The sequence below is a fragment of the Diabrotica virgifera genome, chromosome 3 (genome assembly GCF_917563875.1).
Source record: "Diabrotica virgifera virgifera chromosome 3, PGI_DIABVI_V3a".
Classification (NCBI taxonomy): Eukaryota; Metazoa; Arthropoda; class Insecta; order Coleoptera; family Chrysomelidae; genus Diabrotica; species Diabrotica virgifera.
This window is the reverse complement of record NC_065445.1, coordinates 18,032,587-18,053,917: the sequence shown is the minus strand read 5'-3', so window position 1 is coordinate 18,053,917 and position 21,331 is coordinate 18,032,587. Positions and strand designations below refer to the sequence as shown.

The window sequence follows — 21,331 nt, the reverse complement described above, 5'->3', positions numbered from 1 at the left end:
AGCGCACACAACTCAAAACACAAGTACGCAAATACGGTTGCGTGAAGCGTGGCGCAAAGCCGTGGAATTTAGGAGACTCGCTAGGTCTGTAGATCCAAGTAAAGTTCATCAGTAAAAGTATCTTTATCATGTATGTATTATTTATTTTACAATATTGGAAAATTGTTATTTAAAATGTGGTTTGGAATAAAAAAGTATGTTCTGATATATGAAATTACATCCTTCTAATGGAAAAAAATATTGACGAATTTTCTCAAATTATGGATACCAACATCATTTTCATTTATAACTCTTGTATTTTTAATTTGACGAAGAAAAGTTATTCTTCATAAAAATCTCTTCTTGGTCTAAGAGTTATGATGCAACCATCATGAATCAAATTTTATTAATTTTATACGAGGTATGTAAAAAAATATGAATTTCGAGTAAAGTATCTTTATAGTTCACAACATTTAAATTAGAATGATGTACTTGCACATTAAAACATAATTTTTAATTCTAAACAGTTTTTCGTAATAGCAATTTTCTATATTATGAATTTAAATAGGTATATAGACAAAGTTTTCGTTATGATAATGCTCGCATTTTCAGCTTGTTTATATATTTAATTCATTTAATATTTACAGTGCACCAATTGTTATTAGAGAGATATTCTATAAATTGCAATAAATCCCTGACCAGATAAAACACAGTTTTAAAAACGACAAAATAATTATTATTTGTTCCACATATTGTTGTTACACATCCTATATTTTTTAAACACGGCAAAATAATTATTATTTAAAAATAAAAAAAAACTAAGATTTCAATCTAATAGTACATAAAACAACATCCAAAAATGTCATACTACATCCTACCAAACTGAAAACAATGGGAACCTTTTCTGGTAACACCTCCGAGGCTTCTACAATTTGCAAGCCATAACGGATGCTGAGACTAAGGAAGATGAGGGAATTTTACAATTAATAATTCACGTCCCATCTGCTCAGCGCGGTAAAGTTCCAACGAGAATGGTTCCCTTCGTACTCCAATGGGAGTAAACATAAATCAAAAATGAATAACCATTTTCAATTCCGTTGCAACACGAAACAACAGCCGCATCATTATTCCAGTTCAATCAGAGAGGGCAGCAAGCACCTCTACCGGTTTCGAAACTTATTAGTCTCTCATCAGGAGGCACATATGCTGCTCTGTCTGACCCAACTAGGACAAACCCCGGCGTACAGTCACGGATTGCAACGAACGAAATGGCAGTGATGCCCTAGCGACAACTGCTATCAAAAAACTAAGTTTTCAATCTAATAGTACATAAAACAACATCCAAAAATGTCATTCTACATCCTACCAAACTGAAAACAATGGGAACCTTCTCTGGTAAAACGTCCGAGGCTTCTACAATTTGCAAGCCATAACGGATGCTGAGACTAAGGAAGATGAGGGAATCTTACAATTTATAATTCACGTCCCATCTGCTCAGCGCGGTAAAGTTCCAACGAGAATGGTTCCCTTCGTCCTCCAATGGGAGTAAACATAAATAAAAAATGAATAACCATTTTCAATTCCGTTGCAACACGAAACTACAGCCGCATCATTATTCCAGTTCAATCAGAGAGTGCAGCAAGCACCTCTACCGGTTTCGAAACTTATTAGTCTCTCATCAGGAGGCACATATGCTGCTCTGTCTGACCCAACTAGGACAAACCCCGGCGTACAGTCACGGATTGCAACGAACGAAATGGCAGGGATGCCCTAGGCGGCAACTGCTATCAAAAAACTAAGTTTTCAATCTAATAGTACATAAAGCGACATCCAAAAATGTCATTCTACGTCCTACCAAACTGAAAACAATGGGAACCTTCTCTGGTAACACCTCCGAGGCTTCTACAATTTGCAAGCCATAACGGATGCTGAGACTAAGGAAGATGAGGGAATCTTACAATTTATAATTCACGTCCCATCTGCTCAGCGCGGTAAAGTTCCAACGAGAATGGTTCCCTTCGTCCTCCAATGGGAGTAAACATAAATAAAAAATGAATAACCAATTTTCAATTCCGTTGCATAGATAAATAAATAGAATGTCAAATTTAAGTTTTGCTGTAAAATTTTGGTGCATAATTACAGCTACATTTGAAGTAGCTTAATAAATTATTTTATTATCATTGATTAATAAATAAATAAACAATTTATAAAAGAATTCAATAACATATTTTCTTTTTGTTATTTTATTCACTTTGGCGGTACCTTAAACACAAGAATTCAACTGTGTCAACAATGAGGTTAGCTTTGTACGTTGTCAAAATTTATCTTAAAATAACATAAACTTTTTACAAAATTTCTAACTACAATATAAAGTTAGTTGTGAAAAAAACTGTTTGTATACTATAAAAAACTTCAAAATGCAAAAATTGTACTTCAGCAATTCTTCGTATTGGGTGATTAGCGTCTCGACGTTGAAAATGACCAAACCATCTAAACCTATGCTCTCTCATTTTGGCATCAATTGGTGCCACACCTAGACTTCCCCTAATATACTCATTTTTAATTTTATCCTCTTTTGTCACTCCACTCATCCATCTAAGCATTCTCATTTCCGCCACATGCATTCGTTGTTCCTCTTTCTTTTTCACTACCCAACATTCAGTTGTACATCTGACGGTCTTATGGCTGTTTTATAGAATTTTCCCTTCAACTTCATTGGAATTTTCCTGTCACACAGCACACCACTCGCTTCCTTCCACTTCATCCACCCAGCCCTAATTTTATTGCATGCATCTCCATCTATTTCTCCATTACTCTGTAATACCGATCCCAGGTACTTAAAACTATTGCTTTTTACAATCAGTTCACTATCCAAAGATACCATTTTATTTGTAGTAATTCCATCTTTAAATGAACATTGCAAATACTCTGTCTTTGTTCTACTAACTTTTAAACCTTTTTCCGCCAGAGCTTGTCTCCACTGTTCCAGTTTTTGTTCTAAGTCTCTTTCAATATTTCCTACTAACACGACATCATCAGCATACATTAAGCACCATGGAATGTTACCCTGTAGTTTCGATGTTATCTGGTCCAAAACTAATGAGAATAAATAAGGACTAAGCACCGAGCCTTGGTGCAATCCTACTTTCACCTGAAATTTATCAGTCTCTCCCACACCTGTCCTAACACTAGTCGTTACTCCCTCATACATATCCCTCACAATCTTTACATATTTACCAGGGACTCCTTTCTTATTGAGTGCCCACCACAGAATCTCTCGAGGAACTCTCATATGCTTTCTCACCAAATACACTATATAGGGCTTTTCATTCACAGTCATTTGTTTCGAGCTTCTGTCATATATCGTATAATCCGTGTCTATTAATATTATACACAGAATATACAACATATGACAGAAGCTCGAAACAAATGACAGTCGATGAAAAGCCATATTTGGTGTAAATAAATAATTATTGATTGGTGTAAGATTGATCTTATTTATGTTTGTTTACTCTTAATATTGGCTATGAGCACGTGTCCACCAGTTGTGACCAGTTTTATAGTAATTTCCAACCACGTGTCAAAGTGTAACTAACAAACTAACTTCGCAAAAAAATAATTGCTAAAATTACTAGACAGTTGTGTCTGAGATTAGTGAACCGATTTATAAAAGAGTTGTGCAATATCCCAAATCTTTTTCTCCGCATCTTAAATAAATAAACTTTAAAGATAATTTGCATCCCTTCTCTATATACCACTCCTTTATTGTTACTTTTTCCTGTAAAACCACTCGTTTTAAATTTTTGAAGTTATACTTCTTTACGATCGAGGGTGAAATTTTATACTTGCCTGGCGCATGCGCAGACAGACAGTATGTAGTTCGTTGCTAATCTTTCAAATTACGTATGTCTCAGCGCAAATAAGTCATTAAAAGAATATATTAGTGTTTTTAGTAAATGTACATATTATTTATTATAATTTTTAATTTTTGTGTCTTTGGATTTGTCTTTCTCGGAAATAAAATATTTTATGATAATAGTAAGTATATTTACTTTCAATTTTAAAGTATTTTTATACAGTTGAGTCCGCGAGTCTTTACCCGTGCGTCATCATTTAAAGCAGGGGTCACCATTTAGTTTCCCTGAGGGTCCGTTTCGAAACTATGACACTTCCGGGGTCCGGATTTAACGCTACCCGTGTTTGGTTGTTCTGATTCGGTTTCTTTACGGATTCTTGTTAAAAAATATCCTCTATAAACAAATCAGAAGTGTGCAGGGTGAAATTTTTGGACAGAAATTGTTTTATTAATTCAAAACATCACCTTTTTGCCCTTTAAAATATGTTTTTAGCATTTTTGGCAAGATCATTCTTGAAAAAGCGGCTCGCACATTTAAGTTGAGCCAAACATAGTACACAATTTCATGGCCAAATATTTTCAAAATTACCAAACACTATATTCTGAATGTAATGGCGATCCGCATAAAACTAGCCCACGGTCCGGATGCGGTCCGCCAATTGGTGACCCCTGATTTAAAGCATACGAAATAAGTCGGAAATTTACTAAACGCAACGGCAAATGGATATTATTCCGATCACGGCTTATTATAAAATTTGACGTTATCAAATAAATAGAATGTCAAATTTAAGTTTTGCTTTAAAATTTTGGTGCATAATTACAGCTACATTTGAAGTAGCTTAATAAATTATTTTATTATCATTGATTAATAAATAAATAAACAATTTATAAAAAAATACAATAACATATTTTCTTTTTGTTATTTTATTCACTTTGGCGGAACCTTAAACACAAGCATTCAACTGTGTCAACAATGAGGTTAGCTTTGTACGTCGTCAAAATTTATCTTAAAATAACATAAACTTATCACAAAATTTTTAACTACAATATAAAATTAGTTGTGAAAACAACTGTTTGTATACTATAAAAAACTTCAAAATACAAAAATTCGACAAAATAACAGCAAAAAATTCAACAAACTGACAGCCACAAAAGTAAACAAACCAAAACGTCATAAATTGTACTTAAAATATGTGAAGACATCCCCAATCGTCTTTCTTTGTACCTATCTCTTTTCAATACACTGAGTCTAAATCGTTCATAAAAATAACATGTGTTTCTACTTAATAACAGGCGGCAGCTGGTTTGTCATTAATTTCATGCGTGGAAGAGAATGATGCTAAATAAAAAGTATGTGTTTTATCTCACCAGGTATTAATGACGCACGGGTAAAGACTCGCGGACTCAACTGTACCTCACTTCTTGGTCTATTAAATTATTTGTCAGTATGTATGAAAAATCTTGTAAGCTGTCAAAGCAAAGGTAGTTTAGCTCGGTGGTAGCGCGTTCGACCGGAGATCGAGAGGTCGCCGGTTCGATTCCGTGTGTTATCTAACTTTTTTTTATTTTAGTATTGTTTAAACAAAAATTTTTGGAAAGTAGTAAGTAAAAATTAGTTTAATCTTTAAATACAAATAACCTGTTGAAAATATATTTATTTCGTTGAAAGCATATAATAGAAGTATAACTTCTTACGTGCGTACAAAGTACACACACATTCTTTTTTTTAAAGAAAGTTTAAAAAAAAATTCTAAACATATTAAAATAAACATACATAATTTAATATTTTTTAGTATCTGAATATAATATATTAAAAACAACTGTTAACAGAAAAACAATAACTCTAGTATTTTACTAATGCAAAAACTAGTTTGACTCTGTCTTGCTATGAGAACTCATTCAGCAGAAATAAATGATTTTAACAATGTCTGATATTTTCGTTTTCGTTCCTAGTTTGGTTTCACCAAGTGAATCAGTCAGGTACAAGAGATTTTTTAATCAGTCTTATTGTTTGTAGGTATACTTCACACCAAAAACACTTGGCTCTCTCGAGTGTCGACTATGCTGTACAACCGTACAACACAAAAATTTAATTGAGCACGTACAGGGGAGAATGCATAAGAATATCATATTGGATTTATTTAAGAGTCAAAAGTTATCTGAATATTATTTGATGGAACACCATTTAAGTATGTACGGAATAAATACTGATAAATTAAAACCGAAAGATTCTCCAGCAAAAGATAATCCTGAGAAAAAACCTAGGGAACGAAGGGAGAAAAGCAAATCGACTTCAGGAAATGAAGGTAAAGTATAATAGTGTTAAGAATTTTCCTAGAACTTGTATTCTCCCTCTCTCTCTCTTGGACCATCACTCCTAGTGGAGTATTGGGCGCATCTGCGTTTCTTGGTCGATAGTGTAAGACGGCTGGTGGCCAGCTCAGCGCGTAAAGAACTTGTATTACGGGTCTTTTCAGTTTTGCATATAGCCATAAAGACAAAAAATATATAGACTTAGGGGCTATCCCCTTAGGGGCTAGTGTAAAAGTACGATATTCATATACTATTTTTGGGAATTTCTAAAATAAAAAGTACTGTACCAATTGTTTTGAAAATTTGCATGAGCATTTATTATAAAAAGAAGTAAAACAGTTTTCATAAAAAAATATTGAAAATTAAACGATTTATGCGCCATCTACTGGCACCGTGAAAATAAAAACATTGCCTCACTGCTGCAGTGATTGGGACTAAGAGAGATCCTGAAACATAAAATTTCAAAGTGATTATTGAAATATAAGTTTTTTCGTATACCATCAAATAGAATTTTTGAAAAATATTAAAATTTGGAAAAATGACGAAGAGTCGAAATTTTTTTTTAAATTAGCTAAAACATTTTCAATTTCAAAAACTGCCAAATTGACTTTTTTATCCGATCAAAAAACCCCTTAGTTGATGGTATTATAGAAAATAACTTATGTTTCAATAATAACTTTGAAATTTTATGTTTCAGGATCTCTATTAGTCCCATTCACTGCAGCAGTGGAGCTGTTTTTATGTTCACGGTGCCAGTAGATGGCGCATAAATCGTTTAATTTTCAATACTTTTTTTTATGAAAATTGTTTTTCATGTAAGAATTTCTTTTTATAATAAATGCTCACGCTTTTCAAAACAATTGGTACAGTACTTTTTATTTTAGAAATTCTCAAAAGAGTATATTAATTTCGTACTTTTACACTAGGATAGCCCCTTAAAACTTAGCAGGACAAAAACAGAGTATTTGGAATGTTCATTTAAATATGAAATTACAACAAACAAAATGGTAACTTTGGATGGTGAAATGATTGTGAAAAGCAATAGTTTTAAGTACCTATCTAGGATCAGTATTACAGAGTAATGGAGAAATAGATGGAGATGCATGCAGTAGAATTAGGGCTGGATGGATGAAGTGGAAGGAAGCGAGTGGTGTGTTGTGACAGAAAAATTCCAATGAAGCTGAAGGGAAAATTCTATAAAACAGCCATAAGACCGGCTATCATGTACGGAACTGAATGTTGGGCAGTGAAAAAGAAAGAGGAACAACGAATACATGTGGCGGAAATGAGAATGCTTAGATGGATGAGTGGAGTTACAAAAAAGGATAGAATGAGTCTATTAGGGGAAGTCTAGGTGTGGCACCAATTGATGCCAAAATGAGAGAGCATAGGTTAAGATGGTTTGGTCATGTTCAACGTCGAGACGTTAATCACCCAATACGAAGGAATAGCTGAAGTGCAGTAGGAGAAGAAGACCAAAGAAGACCTGGGGGGAGACGATAAGGCAGGACATGTTGGTAAAGGGGATTAACATTTATATGACCCAAGATAGAATTGTGTGGAGAAATGCAATTAGGGAAGCCGACTTCGCATAGGGATAAGGCAAAGAGAATGATGATGATTTATTTTTTTTTTGTTTTTAGCCGCGGCCGAAGTTGAGCATATGTTTGTACGGACTTTTCCCTTTCCTCCAACGGGCACCCCAGCAGATTTTATTCCAAACAGATACGCCGAACATATTAAATACTTTAAGGATAAGGACACACATTTTGGTTGTGAGGCATGTAATGTTTACATTAAAATGGACAGAGCCGATGTGAAGAACCACATTTTGTCAGAACGCCATCAGAAATCTTCTCAAATTAAGACGCCAAAGTATAAATATTTATGCGAACCTTGCAGTGTACACCTGAGAGACGAAAATGATTGGGACAAACATTTCAAAAAACCTGAACAACGGTAAGTACTTAGTTTTCTTCTTCTTCTTAACTAAGGCGAGACTCATTAGTCTCTGGCACTTGGTCATAAGACCTTTGTACCACACAACCACACCCTGTTCTTCTCCTTAAACTCTAATAAGTTCTGTGGCCTCAACGAAGGCCAACAGTTTTCTTATTGGTAGTTTTAGGATCTCTTCTGGTTCAAACCTCATTTGACCAGTGAATTTCTGCCTTACATCACCTAGCACACTGCAATGGCATAATATGTGTATGACAGTATCTTCCTCCATTTCGCACTTTCTGCACCATGGTTCATTCACCTTACCTAGTTTGTATAGGTGATTTCTTAAACGGCAATGTCCAGTCACCATTTCAGTGACCGTTTTGATCTCTCGTTTATTGAGGTTCATCAAACTGTTCGAGAGTTTTTTTTATCAATATTCTGGATTAATTTTTTAGTCTTCAGTGGTTCTCTATTTCTTTTGATGATTCCTTATCAGCCATTTCTGAACCTCGTTTTTAGTAGCATCTTTAGTGATGCCACAGAAAGGTCCTGGGCCTTCAAAGTTTCTCTCGGGCCTTGTTTCACATACATATCTGCTTTTTTGTTCCCATGCACCCCTTCATGTAGTCCTGTCGCCAGGGGGGGTACAACGGCCTCGTTAATTCAGATGGACTTACTCAAGTTTTTTTTATGTATTTTGACCCGTAGAACACGAATTTTTTGGGTAACAGTTGATCCGGATGTCGATAAGATTGTTATAGACCAAGAACTTGAGGAATCAAATAACAGCGATTTTTGGCAAAACAAAACAATATTTTGTATTTTTTGGGCCATTTTAAGTAAAAAATATTTCTACAAGTTTTTTCGTAGGATGCACAGTTTTCGAGATAAACGCGGTTGAACTTTAAAAAAATCGAAAAATTGCAATTTCTGAACCCGAATAACTTTTGATTAAAAAATAAAATAGCAAGTCTGCTTACCGCATTTGAAAGTTTAAGTCAAATTATATCGGTTTTGATTATTTGCATTGGTAAAAATTTATTTTTTTATTGTTTAACAAAGCTATAAACACGTAGGGTTTCCCGTGCTTTTACATGCGTTTTACCGCATGTAACGTAGAAATAGTCTTGATTGCACTAGTACCTATTCTACCTACTCGTTCGATTTTAAATGAGAAATCATAGAAACATCACTCACGCACTAGTTGTTTGTAGCTTTGTTTAACAATAACACAATAAATTTTTAGCAATGCAAATAATCAAAACCGACATAATTTGACTTGAACTTTCAAAGGCGCTAAGCAGAATTGCTATTTTATTTTTTAATCAAAAGTTATTCGGGTTTAAAAATTGCAGTTTTTCGATTTTTTGAAAGTTCAACCGCGTTTATCTCGAAAACTGTGCATCCTACTAAAAAACTTGTAGAAATATTTTTTGCTTAAAATGACCCAAAAAATACAAAATATTGTTTTGTTTTGCCAAAAATCGCTGTTATTTGATTCCTCAAGTTCTTGGTCTATAACAATCTTATCGACATCCGGATCAACTGTTACCCAAAAAATTCGTGTTCTACGGGTCAAAATACATAAAAAAAACTTGGGTAAGTCCATCTGAATTAACGAGGCCGTTGTACCCCCCCTGGCGACAGGACTAATGACCCGGCACCCATATTATGGACACTTTATTGTCTTTTGCCAGGTTGTTGAGGAGATCTGTGCAGTTTTTCACCAGTTTTGATTTGGTGAGAGGGTTATTTACAGCCAGAATAGCTTATTGGCTATCTGTGTAAATGTTGATTCTCTTAGCTTTATGGTCTTCATCAATGATTTCATTAATGCAGTCCATCAAAGCAAAAACTTCAACTTGGAACACCGTTGTATATTGACCTAGGCTGTAAGATTTATTATATTTTTTTTCTCATGAGCATCTTTCAGTGCGTCACAGTTTTTCGATTTCTTTTTAACGCATTAAATTGTATGTGACAGAAAAAAACGCACGTCGGTGATTACATTAAGTCGGTGACATTTATAACATTTATTCCAGTTGTCAATAGATGGCGCTATAATCGAAAAAAAAATATTTACGAATTATATAATATATCTACGAATATAATCTGTACAATTTATAAGACTATACAAATTAAAGAAAATACCATTTAATAAATGCAATAAACACAATTGATTTGTTTTTATGCCAAATTGCAAATAAAATTTGACAACTGTCAGATTTAACTAAAATGTCATGTTAGAATAAATGTTATAAATGTGTATTATCACGGACTTACCTTTTTTGCTCATGAAAAATGCTCATGAAAAGAAGCATAGTTGCATGTTTGTCCAAAGACTCCTGATCCAGTACAATGCATGGGCAGTTTTAGATTCATCAGTGAACCATATTAAGTCACCATTAATATTTGGGACTTTTTGTTCTCTCGATGGTATAATTGTGTTAATCTTCTCAGTGAAGATTAGTTCTGGTGTCATATCTGAGTTCATCATAAAAATGGATTCCTCAAGTATAGTCCCAGTAGTGTTTGTGTGGCTATTCAATACATAATTCGGCGTCCAAGTATTGTTTGCTTTGAGTCTCAGGATGGTCATAAAGGCTACCGCCGAAATATATAATTCCAGCGGAAGGAGACCTGTAATAGCTCTAATGAAGCCGCACTTAGTTTTATTTTATGTATTACGAGGTTTTTCTTTTTAGTTTTGCATATAGCCGCTTAGAGGGCGCCATCACTAAAATTTTCCGACACAAATGTAACCTCAATATTCTATCTATCTATGTAAGGATTTTTACAGCTGTCGCAGCCTTCTTTATTTCAACCAACGTATCCAGTCGTTTCTGTTCTGCCATTATCCGTCTCTAAGGCCTCTTCTTTCCATAGCCACGTCCACTTCATTCCTCCATGATCTTCGGGGTCTACCTCTTCTTCTCTTTCCTATTGGGCTCCAATCCGAAATCTTGGATATCCATCTTGTACGATCTGCTCTTCTCACATGTCCATACCAAATTAAACGTTTTTCTTCGATGTAGCTGAGGATGTCTTGTTCTAGCGACATTCTTCGTTTTGTCTCCTCATTTCTAATGCGATATATTCGTGTTCATGGACGTATAAATACATGTGTTTATACGTCCATGTTCGTGTTACTCTGCAGCTTCTTCTCATGAACTCCATTTCAGTGGCTGTAATTTTGGATCTGTTTCATTTGTTTATTACCCAATTCTCTGCTCCATAGGTCATTATACTACGTACCAAGGTGTTACATATTCTCTTCTTTGTATTTTTAATAACTTGTTACAATACCCCGTTCATTTGTTTAATACATCTTCTTGTCTGTGCTAATCTGTTGGTTATCTCTTGCTCGGTGGTCCCATTCGTTGAGAGTATGAATCCTAAGTACTATTTGAATTTTTCAGTGCCGTTAATTTCCCCATTATCGTCCATTTCCAAGTTTCTCAATGGTTCAATATTCTGTTGACATAAATCCAGAGTTTCATTGCGATACAATAAGTCGTGTAGATACAGTGAATTTTTGAAATTAGCAAGTCCGTCGAAAAATGGATCTTAGCCTAAAACATTTTCGAATAATAATTTTTACAATTTTCGGAGAGGATTATCCCAACAGAAATGTCTTGCTGGAATGGTTTCTGTGTTTGGGAATGAATCATCACATCAGTCAACTATTTCCCACTGGTATTGAGAATTTCAACGTGGTCACTCCAGTCTGACGAATCCAGACCAGGTTCACCCAAAACAGCAGTCACACAGCAAAATATTGATGCGGTTTGTCAGCTAATTAAGGTTGACCGTCGTGTAACATACCGGGAGATAGAGGCATCTTTGGGCATTTCAAAGACCTCGATCCAAAAGATCCTACATGAAGAACTGGGTGTTAGGAAGTTGGTTTCCCGCTGTAGCATTCCACTGAGCTGAATATTTTAGCTAAGTGTCTTAGAAATATGGTAGTACTGTAGCGTAAATATGTAGTATCTAAATGAAGATCTAAATGACAAATGTAACATCTATGGAATAAAGATGAATTGAAAGAAAACGAAATGCATGAAAGTCGCAAAAATCCCTACAAACAACATAGATGAAATCGATTACTGTGGGGCACTGCTTGAAAACTACCCGTTACAACAACTACCCCAGGTTCGAAAATAAACAAGATAAGTCTCTTTATCAAAAAACTTCTATTTATTTAAATATACAGGGTGTCCAGAAACTCTACCGACAAACGAAGACAGGAGACTTCTCAAATAATTTTAAGACAATTTAACCCAATTCACTTAGTCCGAAAATGCTTCCTAAGGGAGCTAGAGCTATTTGAAGATGGCGTCTTATAATTAGTTTTTCTTCAATACCTCCAGAACGCTTCTATTTAGAAAAACGAAAATTGGTACGCAAATTTATCTTCCAGAGGTAAATCGATTACATCTATTGCCAATTTTTAGTACCTGTCAAAGGCGTCCGTTTTGGGTGGGGCAACGGTTATTTTATCGCATAACTTTTTTGTATATAATGTTTAAGCATTTTTGACTCTATATTATTAAATTGTACACTATTGTAGTACTAAAAGGTATTATTGCTTTAAGTCGATATCATATACCATTTTCTAGAAAAATCGATTTGAAAATTTTTCGTTTTGTGAATTTGAAAAAAACAATGTCAAAAAAAAACGATTTAGAGAAACGAAAACTGGTACGTTTAGTTATATTCCAGAGATCAATCGATTTCATTAATTGCGAATTTCTAGTACCGATCATAGGGGTCCGTTTTGGATAGGTCAACGGTTATTTTATCGCATAACTTTTTTGTCTTTAATGTTTAAGCATTTTTGACACTAGATTATTAAATTATGAGGTATTTTAGTACTAAAAGTTACTTATCTTGCTTTAAGTTGGCAAAATACACCGTTTATTTTTGAAAAAAAATTTAATTTTTTTTCAAATTCAAAAAACGAAAAATTTTCAAATTGATTTTTATAGAAAACTGTTTGTCCTACCGACTTAAAGCAAGAGTACCTTTTAGTACTAGAATACCTCGCAATTTAATAATCCAGAGTTAAAAATGCTTAAAAGTTAAAGACAAAAAAGTTATGCGATAAAATAACCATAGCTCTACCCAAAACGGGCGCGTATGTCCGGTACTAGAAATTCGCAATATATGGAATCGATGTATCTCTGGAAGATAAATATGCGCACCAATTTTAGTTTTTCTAGCTAAAATGGTTCTAGAGGCATTTAAGAAAAACTAATTACAAGACTCCATCTTAAAAGAGCTCTAGCTCCCTTAGGAAGCATTTTCGGACTAGGTGAATTTGGTTAAATTGTCTTAAAATTATCTGAGGATTCTCCTGTCTTCGTTTGTTGGTAGAGTTTCTGGACACCCTGTATAAGCAGTGGGGTTCCTAGTTCCTACGGTATCCTACGCATCCCACATTTCGCTCGCCATCGTTTTCTATCCACCCAATTGGCTATTTATCTAAATCAGCTTCTAAATTAAAGTATAAAAAATGTCGCACAAAAATGAATAACGAAAACAACATAATATTTCTAATGAATCTAACAACGAAAATAATTAAAAAAGTGTTTTTATTAAGCTGTACGGAACATGACCAGTCAGGGACAAATCATCTTCCACTTCTTAATTCAAACTCATTAATCATTGACCATTGACTCATCCCCACATTATCACCACTGATTAATTTCTATGGCAAAGTTTTGTTTATTCATTAAATCACCTCGGCTGGATAACAACATGACATGATTTCTCTGAATAATTATGTATTATCAAAACAAAATAAATCGTACGTGTAGTCCTCTGTAAGTGGAAGAATGTGTGGGTGTTTATATTATGATCAACCAAAAAATATCCATTACTCAATACTTTGAACCTCTTAATCCAACAGTTTTTTGAATACAGGGTGTGCATCAAACAGACAACTAAAATTAATGCAATATTTAAATGGTTCGAACAATTATTACTTTCTTTCATTTTCAAAATCGAGCATATTTTTTTATAGTTTTTCATTGTCAGTTTTTAATTTTTAGACATTCCAAACAACCACAAAGTCGACTGGATAAGTTTGCTGAGTACGAGTGCACTACTTGTAAGTACGTAATATTTGGCGATGAGATATCCACAACGAGGCATAAAGTTAAAGCAGGAGGAAAAAGAGAAAAGCCCTCCGGTAAGTTCTTGTAGTTAACAACAAATCCAACAAAATATTCTGTTATTTTTATTAAACGCTTTTCTTTAGTTCAATCGTTTGTGTCAAATCTTTAGACGTTAATTTGACTGCCTTTTCTTCAATGCAAATGAATTAAAATTTGCAGACATATCGCACCCTTAGTAATAAAGAGGCACAATCCAAAAAAGTAGATTGTTGGGCAATCGCGTTTAAAGATTTTGGTTTCCAACATTACAGCTATTTTTTCAAATAACATGCTTATTATTTAAGTTACAAATGTGAAATTTGTTGTTATTTGATAATTACACTATAAATAGCAATGAAAAAAAATAATAATATAAATAATGTAATGAAAAAAAAAATACTTTCAAATGCCCATATAGTACAAAAAACATAACAGAAATAAGGAATTGTTTAAGTTTGATCCCTTATATTATTAATACCATGTCACTATTTATACAAAATAACGATCTATTATGAATTAGACCCATATATTTATTATATTTTGCATAATATAACGGCTCAACTAAAAACTGTTCTATATAATACAAAATGTTAAAACACAAACTCGCCGGGATTTTCGTCATAGAAAGACATGTTACTGGTTGCTACCTTGTAGCAGTAAAAACGAGAGGCGGGCGGGGAGAGTGAGAGAGAGGCACAAATATAGCTACCCAGCCCAGCCATTTATGTTCTTTTCTCTCTCTTTCAGGGCCAACCGGTAGAGAATTTAATTTTATGCCGTTATCACTTAAAATCACAGTTACCACAAATTTTGAGTTGAGCCCTTATATTACTGAGGGTGCGCTATGCAATAGCGGGAACAATACACGAATAGTCAATAAAAAAAATTTTATGTATTGTTTAAATAAAAAAACACGATTTTAATGGAAAATGCTTAAATTCTCTTGTTTTTGAAGTAATACTTCTTTAGACACGAGGGTGAATTTTTACATTCCCTGGCGCATGCGCACACCGACAGTATGTTGTTAGTTTCTAAATCATCCAAGTTATGTATGTATCAGGGCAACTAAGGTTTGAAAATAATATATTAGTGTTTTTAGTAAATATATTTATTATAATTTTTGTGTCTTTGGATTTGTCTTCCTTGGGAGTAAGATAATAAGTATTTTAAACATTTTTATATTTAATACTTCACTTGATCTATTTGTCAACGTCGTTTGTAATTACGTCCCAGAAGCCGTAAAAACAAAACCCTGATGGGTAATTGGTAGAGCATTCGACTACATAACGCGAAGGTCCCGGGTTCAAATCCTGACACGGACGATTGTTATCCTTTTTTTTTTATTTTTGCTGTTATTTTAATAAAAAAATTTTGAAAGTGGTAATGTCAAAAGTAGTTTATTAATTTAATAAAATACAAATAAACTTATATTTATTTCGTTGAAATCATATAATAGAAGTATAACTTCTTACGTGCGTACAAAGTACACACACATTCTTTTTTTACAATGAAGAAACTTGAAGCTTTTACAGATTGTAGCTAATTATATGAAATATACATAATTTCACTTTTTACGTTAATTGTGTACGTTATGCTTCATAAATAAATAATAAAATTTCAATTTTTTGCTGATTCCGACTACTTTTCATGTTTGTACATCATATGTTTTATACATAGATATATTTTAATAAACATGACGATATATTTTAATGTTTGAAAAGTGTAAGACTAAAAGGTAAAAAATAAAAAAATATATATTTTTTTAAGAAACGCCATTCTTTAGTGACGAGTGACTAAAATTAAAAATATAAAAAATCAACTAAAAAGCAAAGAATAAAAATAAAATTCAAACTCGAAGGATTATTCGAAAAAGACTGTTAAGACGGATTAAATACAAAACTCTCACACATTCGTTACAAAATTGAAAAAATTTAACACATTCGTTAAAGAAAAGCGTGGGGGGGGGGCGCGTCTTCATAGAATAAACTTTAACGAATGTATTAGATTTTTTTCAATTTTGTAACGAATGTGTGAGATTTTTGTATTTAATCCGTCTAACAGTTTTTTTCGAATAATCCTTCGAGTTTGAATTTTTTTTATTGTTTGCTTTTTGGTTGATTTTTTTTATATTTTTAATTTTAGTCACTCGTAACTAAAGAAAAGCGTAAAAATATTTTTTATGTTTTTGATATGTTAGGCTCGATGTACAGCTGGTACCTAAAAAAACTGATACGACTCTTAGTAAGATTTGATCAATTTGAGCAGTGTATTAAATACCGGCCAATCAAATTGTGACTGGTCTGACAGTATATTATATTTAATGACAGACAAATAATAAAATAAACAAACAAACAACAAACAGCTGATTACATGTTAAGAGGAAACAGTAGCGATCAACAGGTAGCGAAAACGCGTTCCAAGATTGCGGCTGTAATTTTGAATATTTTTTCGAGTTATTTGGCACACGTATTCGTAATATAATAAAGAATGGCGGTACAGAGCCCAATTTGAAAAATATATTAATATGTGGAAATTACTCTGTAATTAAATACAATATTAAAAAAACGAGCCTGTACCGCCATCAAGAAGAACAAAAAAATACACTTTCTTCAAGTAAACTTTTTTATCCGATGCCTAGATTTTGTGTCATTTTGGAACTACTAAAATTTTTTATTTCATTAGTAGTTCCAAAATGACACAAAATCTAGGCATCGGATAAAAAAGTTTATTTGAAGAAAGTGTATTTTTTTGTTCTTCTTAATGGCGGTACAGGCTCGTTTTTTTAATATTGTATTTAATTACAGAGTAATTTCCACATATTAATATATTTTTCAAATTGGGCTGTGTATCGTCATTCTTTATTATATTACGAATACGTGTGCCAAATATCTCGAAAAAATATTCAAAATTACAGCCGCAATCTTGGAACGCGTTTTGGCTACCTGTTGATCGCTACTGTATCACCTTAATTCATAAATTGTAATAATTATTAAGGTCTAAATTTTGACATTATTTTGAATTCCTGCATTTTATAAAGAGTATATAAATGATAGTTTTTACATAAAATAGGGTTGTTGTTATTATTTTTAATATCATTAAGAAATAAAACAAACGACTTAACTGAACAATATATTAAAGTAAGAATTGTTTTAAAACTGTTGTTCTGCTTACGTTAAAATGGTTCGCTATGGCAGATAGTGACCAAACATCTTCTAATTTCGTTACAATTCTTGCTTTTAGTTCTTTTGCTAGCATGTGGAGCCATTTTTTGAGGTTGAATAGAATAAGTTATCTGACAAATTTTAAGATTTGGCAGTGACAGTGACAGTATGTAAATAACAAATTTTGTCCTTCAAAATACACTGCTCAATTTTCTACAAAATACGCTTTAAGAGTCGTATCAGTTTTTTTAGGAACCAGCTGTACATTTGAGTCTTAAGTCGCGTGCACGCTGCGAGCAAGCTGCGTGCAATTGCTGGCGGTTCAGCAGTACATGAGTTGTAATTAGAGAAACCGCCTGAAAATGTGTTTTTTATGTTGAAAAATAAACATTTTACCTCGAAACGTATTAAGTTAGTTAAAAAACACGATAAAACAAAACTTGCTTCTTCTTCTTTAAGTGTCATCTCCGCGACGAAGGTTGGCAATCATCATGGCTATTTTGACCTTCGAGGCATCTGCTCCGAACAGTTGCCTTGAGGTTGAGCTGCAACCAAACCATTCTCTCAGGTTCTTCAACCAGGAAACGCGTCTTCTTCCTGCGCTTCTCCTACCTTCTATTGTTCCTGGAATTAGGATTCTCAAGGTGGCATCAGTATTGAACAAGTAATGAAAATAAAATACCTTGGAATTATTACATTGTCTAGTTACAGACACCGGGTCAAAGAAGTGAGAAATCAAGTACAAACATAGGCGTAACCAGGATGATCCTAAGGGGGGGGGGGGTTACAACTACCTGAAAGGGGGGGGTTACAACTACTGGACGGTCTCTGAGGGCTATGGTGTTAAGCGTATAGAGCTCAAAGTACATCCCAATGGGGGGGTTACAACCCCCAAAACCCCCCCCTGGTTACGCCTATGAGTACAAAAAGCAAATAGACTGGCAGGATGCCTTAATAACACTATATGGCGAAACCGACATATTAACACATATGAAGTCAATAATTTACAAAAGCCAGTGTAAGACCAATAATGACATATCGAGGGTTTAGTATCAAACAACGTTAACTACAAAAACATAAAGTGGCAGAAAATGCGAAAAACTGTTTTGAAACGTAATATCGGCCAACAAATTTGTGATTACGGAGGCAAAATACATTACAATAGAAATCTGTAAATTTATATAGTATTATTATGGTTTCTTTGACATATGGTAAAAATTATTACAGGTTATTGTTATTCTACAGAGAAGAAAATAGAATTTTTTTCGTAATAATGACCTGATAATGCTTTTTGATATTACCGATATATATTTTTTGTAACCGTTAACGTCGCACTTGATAATAATAGTTTTACTACAGGGTTAGCACTGCTGGGTGAAAATCTAAAAATGTAATTTCCCTAAAATGTCGAGAAAATTTCATTGATATTTCCCCCTTTTTTCAGGATATCCTTTAACTTAAATTCGCTGATATTTTCAAAATTTTCAGGATATCCAATGCAGCACTAACCCTGTATTATAAAAAATGTTATAAGTGTATTTAAATAAAAAACTTTATTTTTCTAATAACATACAAATATTAAACTTATGAAATGTCTAAATACTTATAGGTACCATCTTTAAACGTCTTCATCTTCTGAAACATTTTCATTATGATCATCACCCCTTCCTTGAAGATTCTAGTAAAAGAAGTGATATTGCTATTGGTGTTTAATTTTTGCTCACAGAGTTCTACTAAACCTTTTAACTTTTTATTATTAATCGTTAACGGTTTGTCATATTTTCTTCTTGGCACAAGTGTGTTAATTGAAAATGTTCGAAGTTGCCTTCTCTGTATTTTTAATTTGGTAAAGTTGTCTGATTTAAAATTATATTTGAAATAACTGTGTGCAGTGTCTTCTTTTATAATATGTATATTGTAGCCAAACTATGTTCAACCATTTGACAACATTTCCTTCAATGTCAGTTTTTTTGTTTTTAAGCATTTGAATTTGAAGTTCTTTAAAATTCAAAATGTCTTCCTGATCTATTTCAACTACTTCGTATTTTGATTTCTTTAAAGCCATTTTAATCACTGTACATATACCATCCCGATGGATCATAAATTTCCAAGCCCTTACTAGCGTTTTCGATATGGGCATGGACCATAATATCACGTTCCATTTGGGAATATCCGGGCTCAAAAAATAACTGGTCGATTTTTGAAATATTTAGTGTTTCAACAGCAAACAGAAACATTTTGGCCCGAACAACTTTCAGACATAAGAGCGAAGTCTTTCCCAGTAACTTCACTTTTCATTGTATTTGTAAGGCAAGAGGCTACCTCAGAAGATCCACGACCCGCTAGTGCTTCGTGTCATACAAAGTTTTGTGCTACGACTGGACATTTTTCTGTTAAACACTGACAAAATCAAAATATTAAATAATTACGACAAATATATACGTAACCGGCAATAAGAAAATAACATATATGTTTTCTTTTAACTTCGACAAAAATAAAAAATGTAATGAGTAATCAGATTATTTTTATCATGTAATGAGTAATCAGATGGTAGAATCGAACAATATCGAAAATAAACAAATTAATGTATTTAGCTATCCCGTATCAAAATGACGTTTTTCAAACACATACGATTTATAATAATAACGCTGTCTACAATTACAACTTAAAATATTAGTGTCAATAAACGTTAACAGTCGATAACTGTTTTTGATGTATCACGAAATTCACTGTGCAATAACGTTATCACCTCTTAGATGTTTTTGACATGAACAATTTTTTCACAATTGGTAGTTAACGTTTAATGTATTTTGTAATCTGCTGCAGATAGAGATACAGGTTTTTGTTACTAAATGAAGTCGAAAACGGTGAACTCGATTATAGATATATCTCAATTTCACAAAAAATGTAGATAACGTTGTTTGACACTAAACCCTCGATATGTATCAAAAACAAGGCCCGAGACAGCCACAACACAAAGACTGCTGGAAACGACAGAGATGAGAGTACTGAGAAGAATTACAGGCTACAATAAATACGCTGAGAGATCGAAAGAGGAGTGAACACATTAGAAGACAATGTAATGTACAGTGTATAAACGAATGGACACTAAATAGAAAAAAAGAATGGAGTAACCACATAACCAGACTAGGGGAGACGCGTGTGGTCCAAATAGCAAGAGATAAATCACCAATCGGCAGAAGAAGTATCGGCCGACCGCGCAAAAGATGGAGTGACAACCTTCCATAGAGGTATCAATCCGCCAATGAACAAGCAGAATTGCTTATAAAGAGGACGAAGATGATATATACTCTGGGCTAATTAGCAAAATTCATGGAAAAGTTATTTACCAGCAATTTTATTGCTGGAATCGAATTATAAGATCCTATATATTAATAATATAGGTATGCAAAGTCCGCAGATAGTGTGCTACTTTTTTTATAAACAAAATGGCGCCGACAAATCGTATTTTTTTCAATTATTGCTCTATAACTCCGAAGATTTTAACTTTACAACAAAAACACCTTAATAAAAATTCACCGCAATTAAATTCTGCATAGAGATATGTTTTTCACGATTTGCTCCGACGAAAATTTTCCTCGGAAAATGCGGGTTTTCCTAACAAAAACTCTAATTTTCAAATAAAGTTTTAGGTAAGTAATTATTAATCAATAATTAAATAACTTAGTGACATCAAAGCTTTCTTGGTATAGATTGTAATTCCAGAAGCCGGTGAAAATTAAACGAATATTTTAGCAACAATTCAATTGTTAATTAACAAATTACGATCGCAATAATAACCAAAATAATCATGATACATTGATCAAACTTATAAAGATTATAAAGATGAGATGTTTATTTAATATTTTATCGACAAAATATAAATTTTTCTTTTTTTTGCATAATCTTTAAATTTT

General features: G+C 33.2%; 1 protein-coding gene across 2 annotated transcripts in view; it reads left to right on the top strand.

The window, feature by feature from the left end:
* Nucleotides 1-21,331, top strand: part of LOC114328743 (speckle targeted PIP5K1A-regulated poly(A) polymerase) — a 79,131-nt gene that overhangs the window by 22,277 nt on the left and 35,523 nt on the right. For both annotated transcript variants that reach the window (XM_028277698.2, XM_028277706.2), the window contains exons 3-5: nucleotides 5,853-6,141; nucleotides 7,792-8,107; nucleotides 14,149-14,288. In XM_028277698.2, coding sequence (XP_028133499.2) covers nucleotides 5,853-6,141; nucleotides 7,792-8,107; nucleotides 14,149-14,288 — 745 coding nt within the window. The remainder of the gene's footprint in view (nucleotides 1-5,852; nucleotides 6,142-7,791; nucleotides 8,108-14,148; nucleotides 14,289-21,331) is intronic.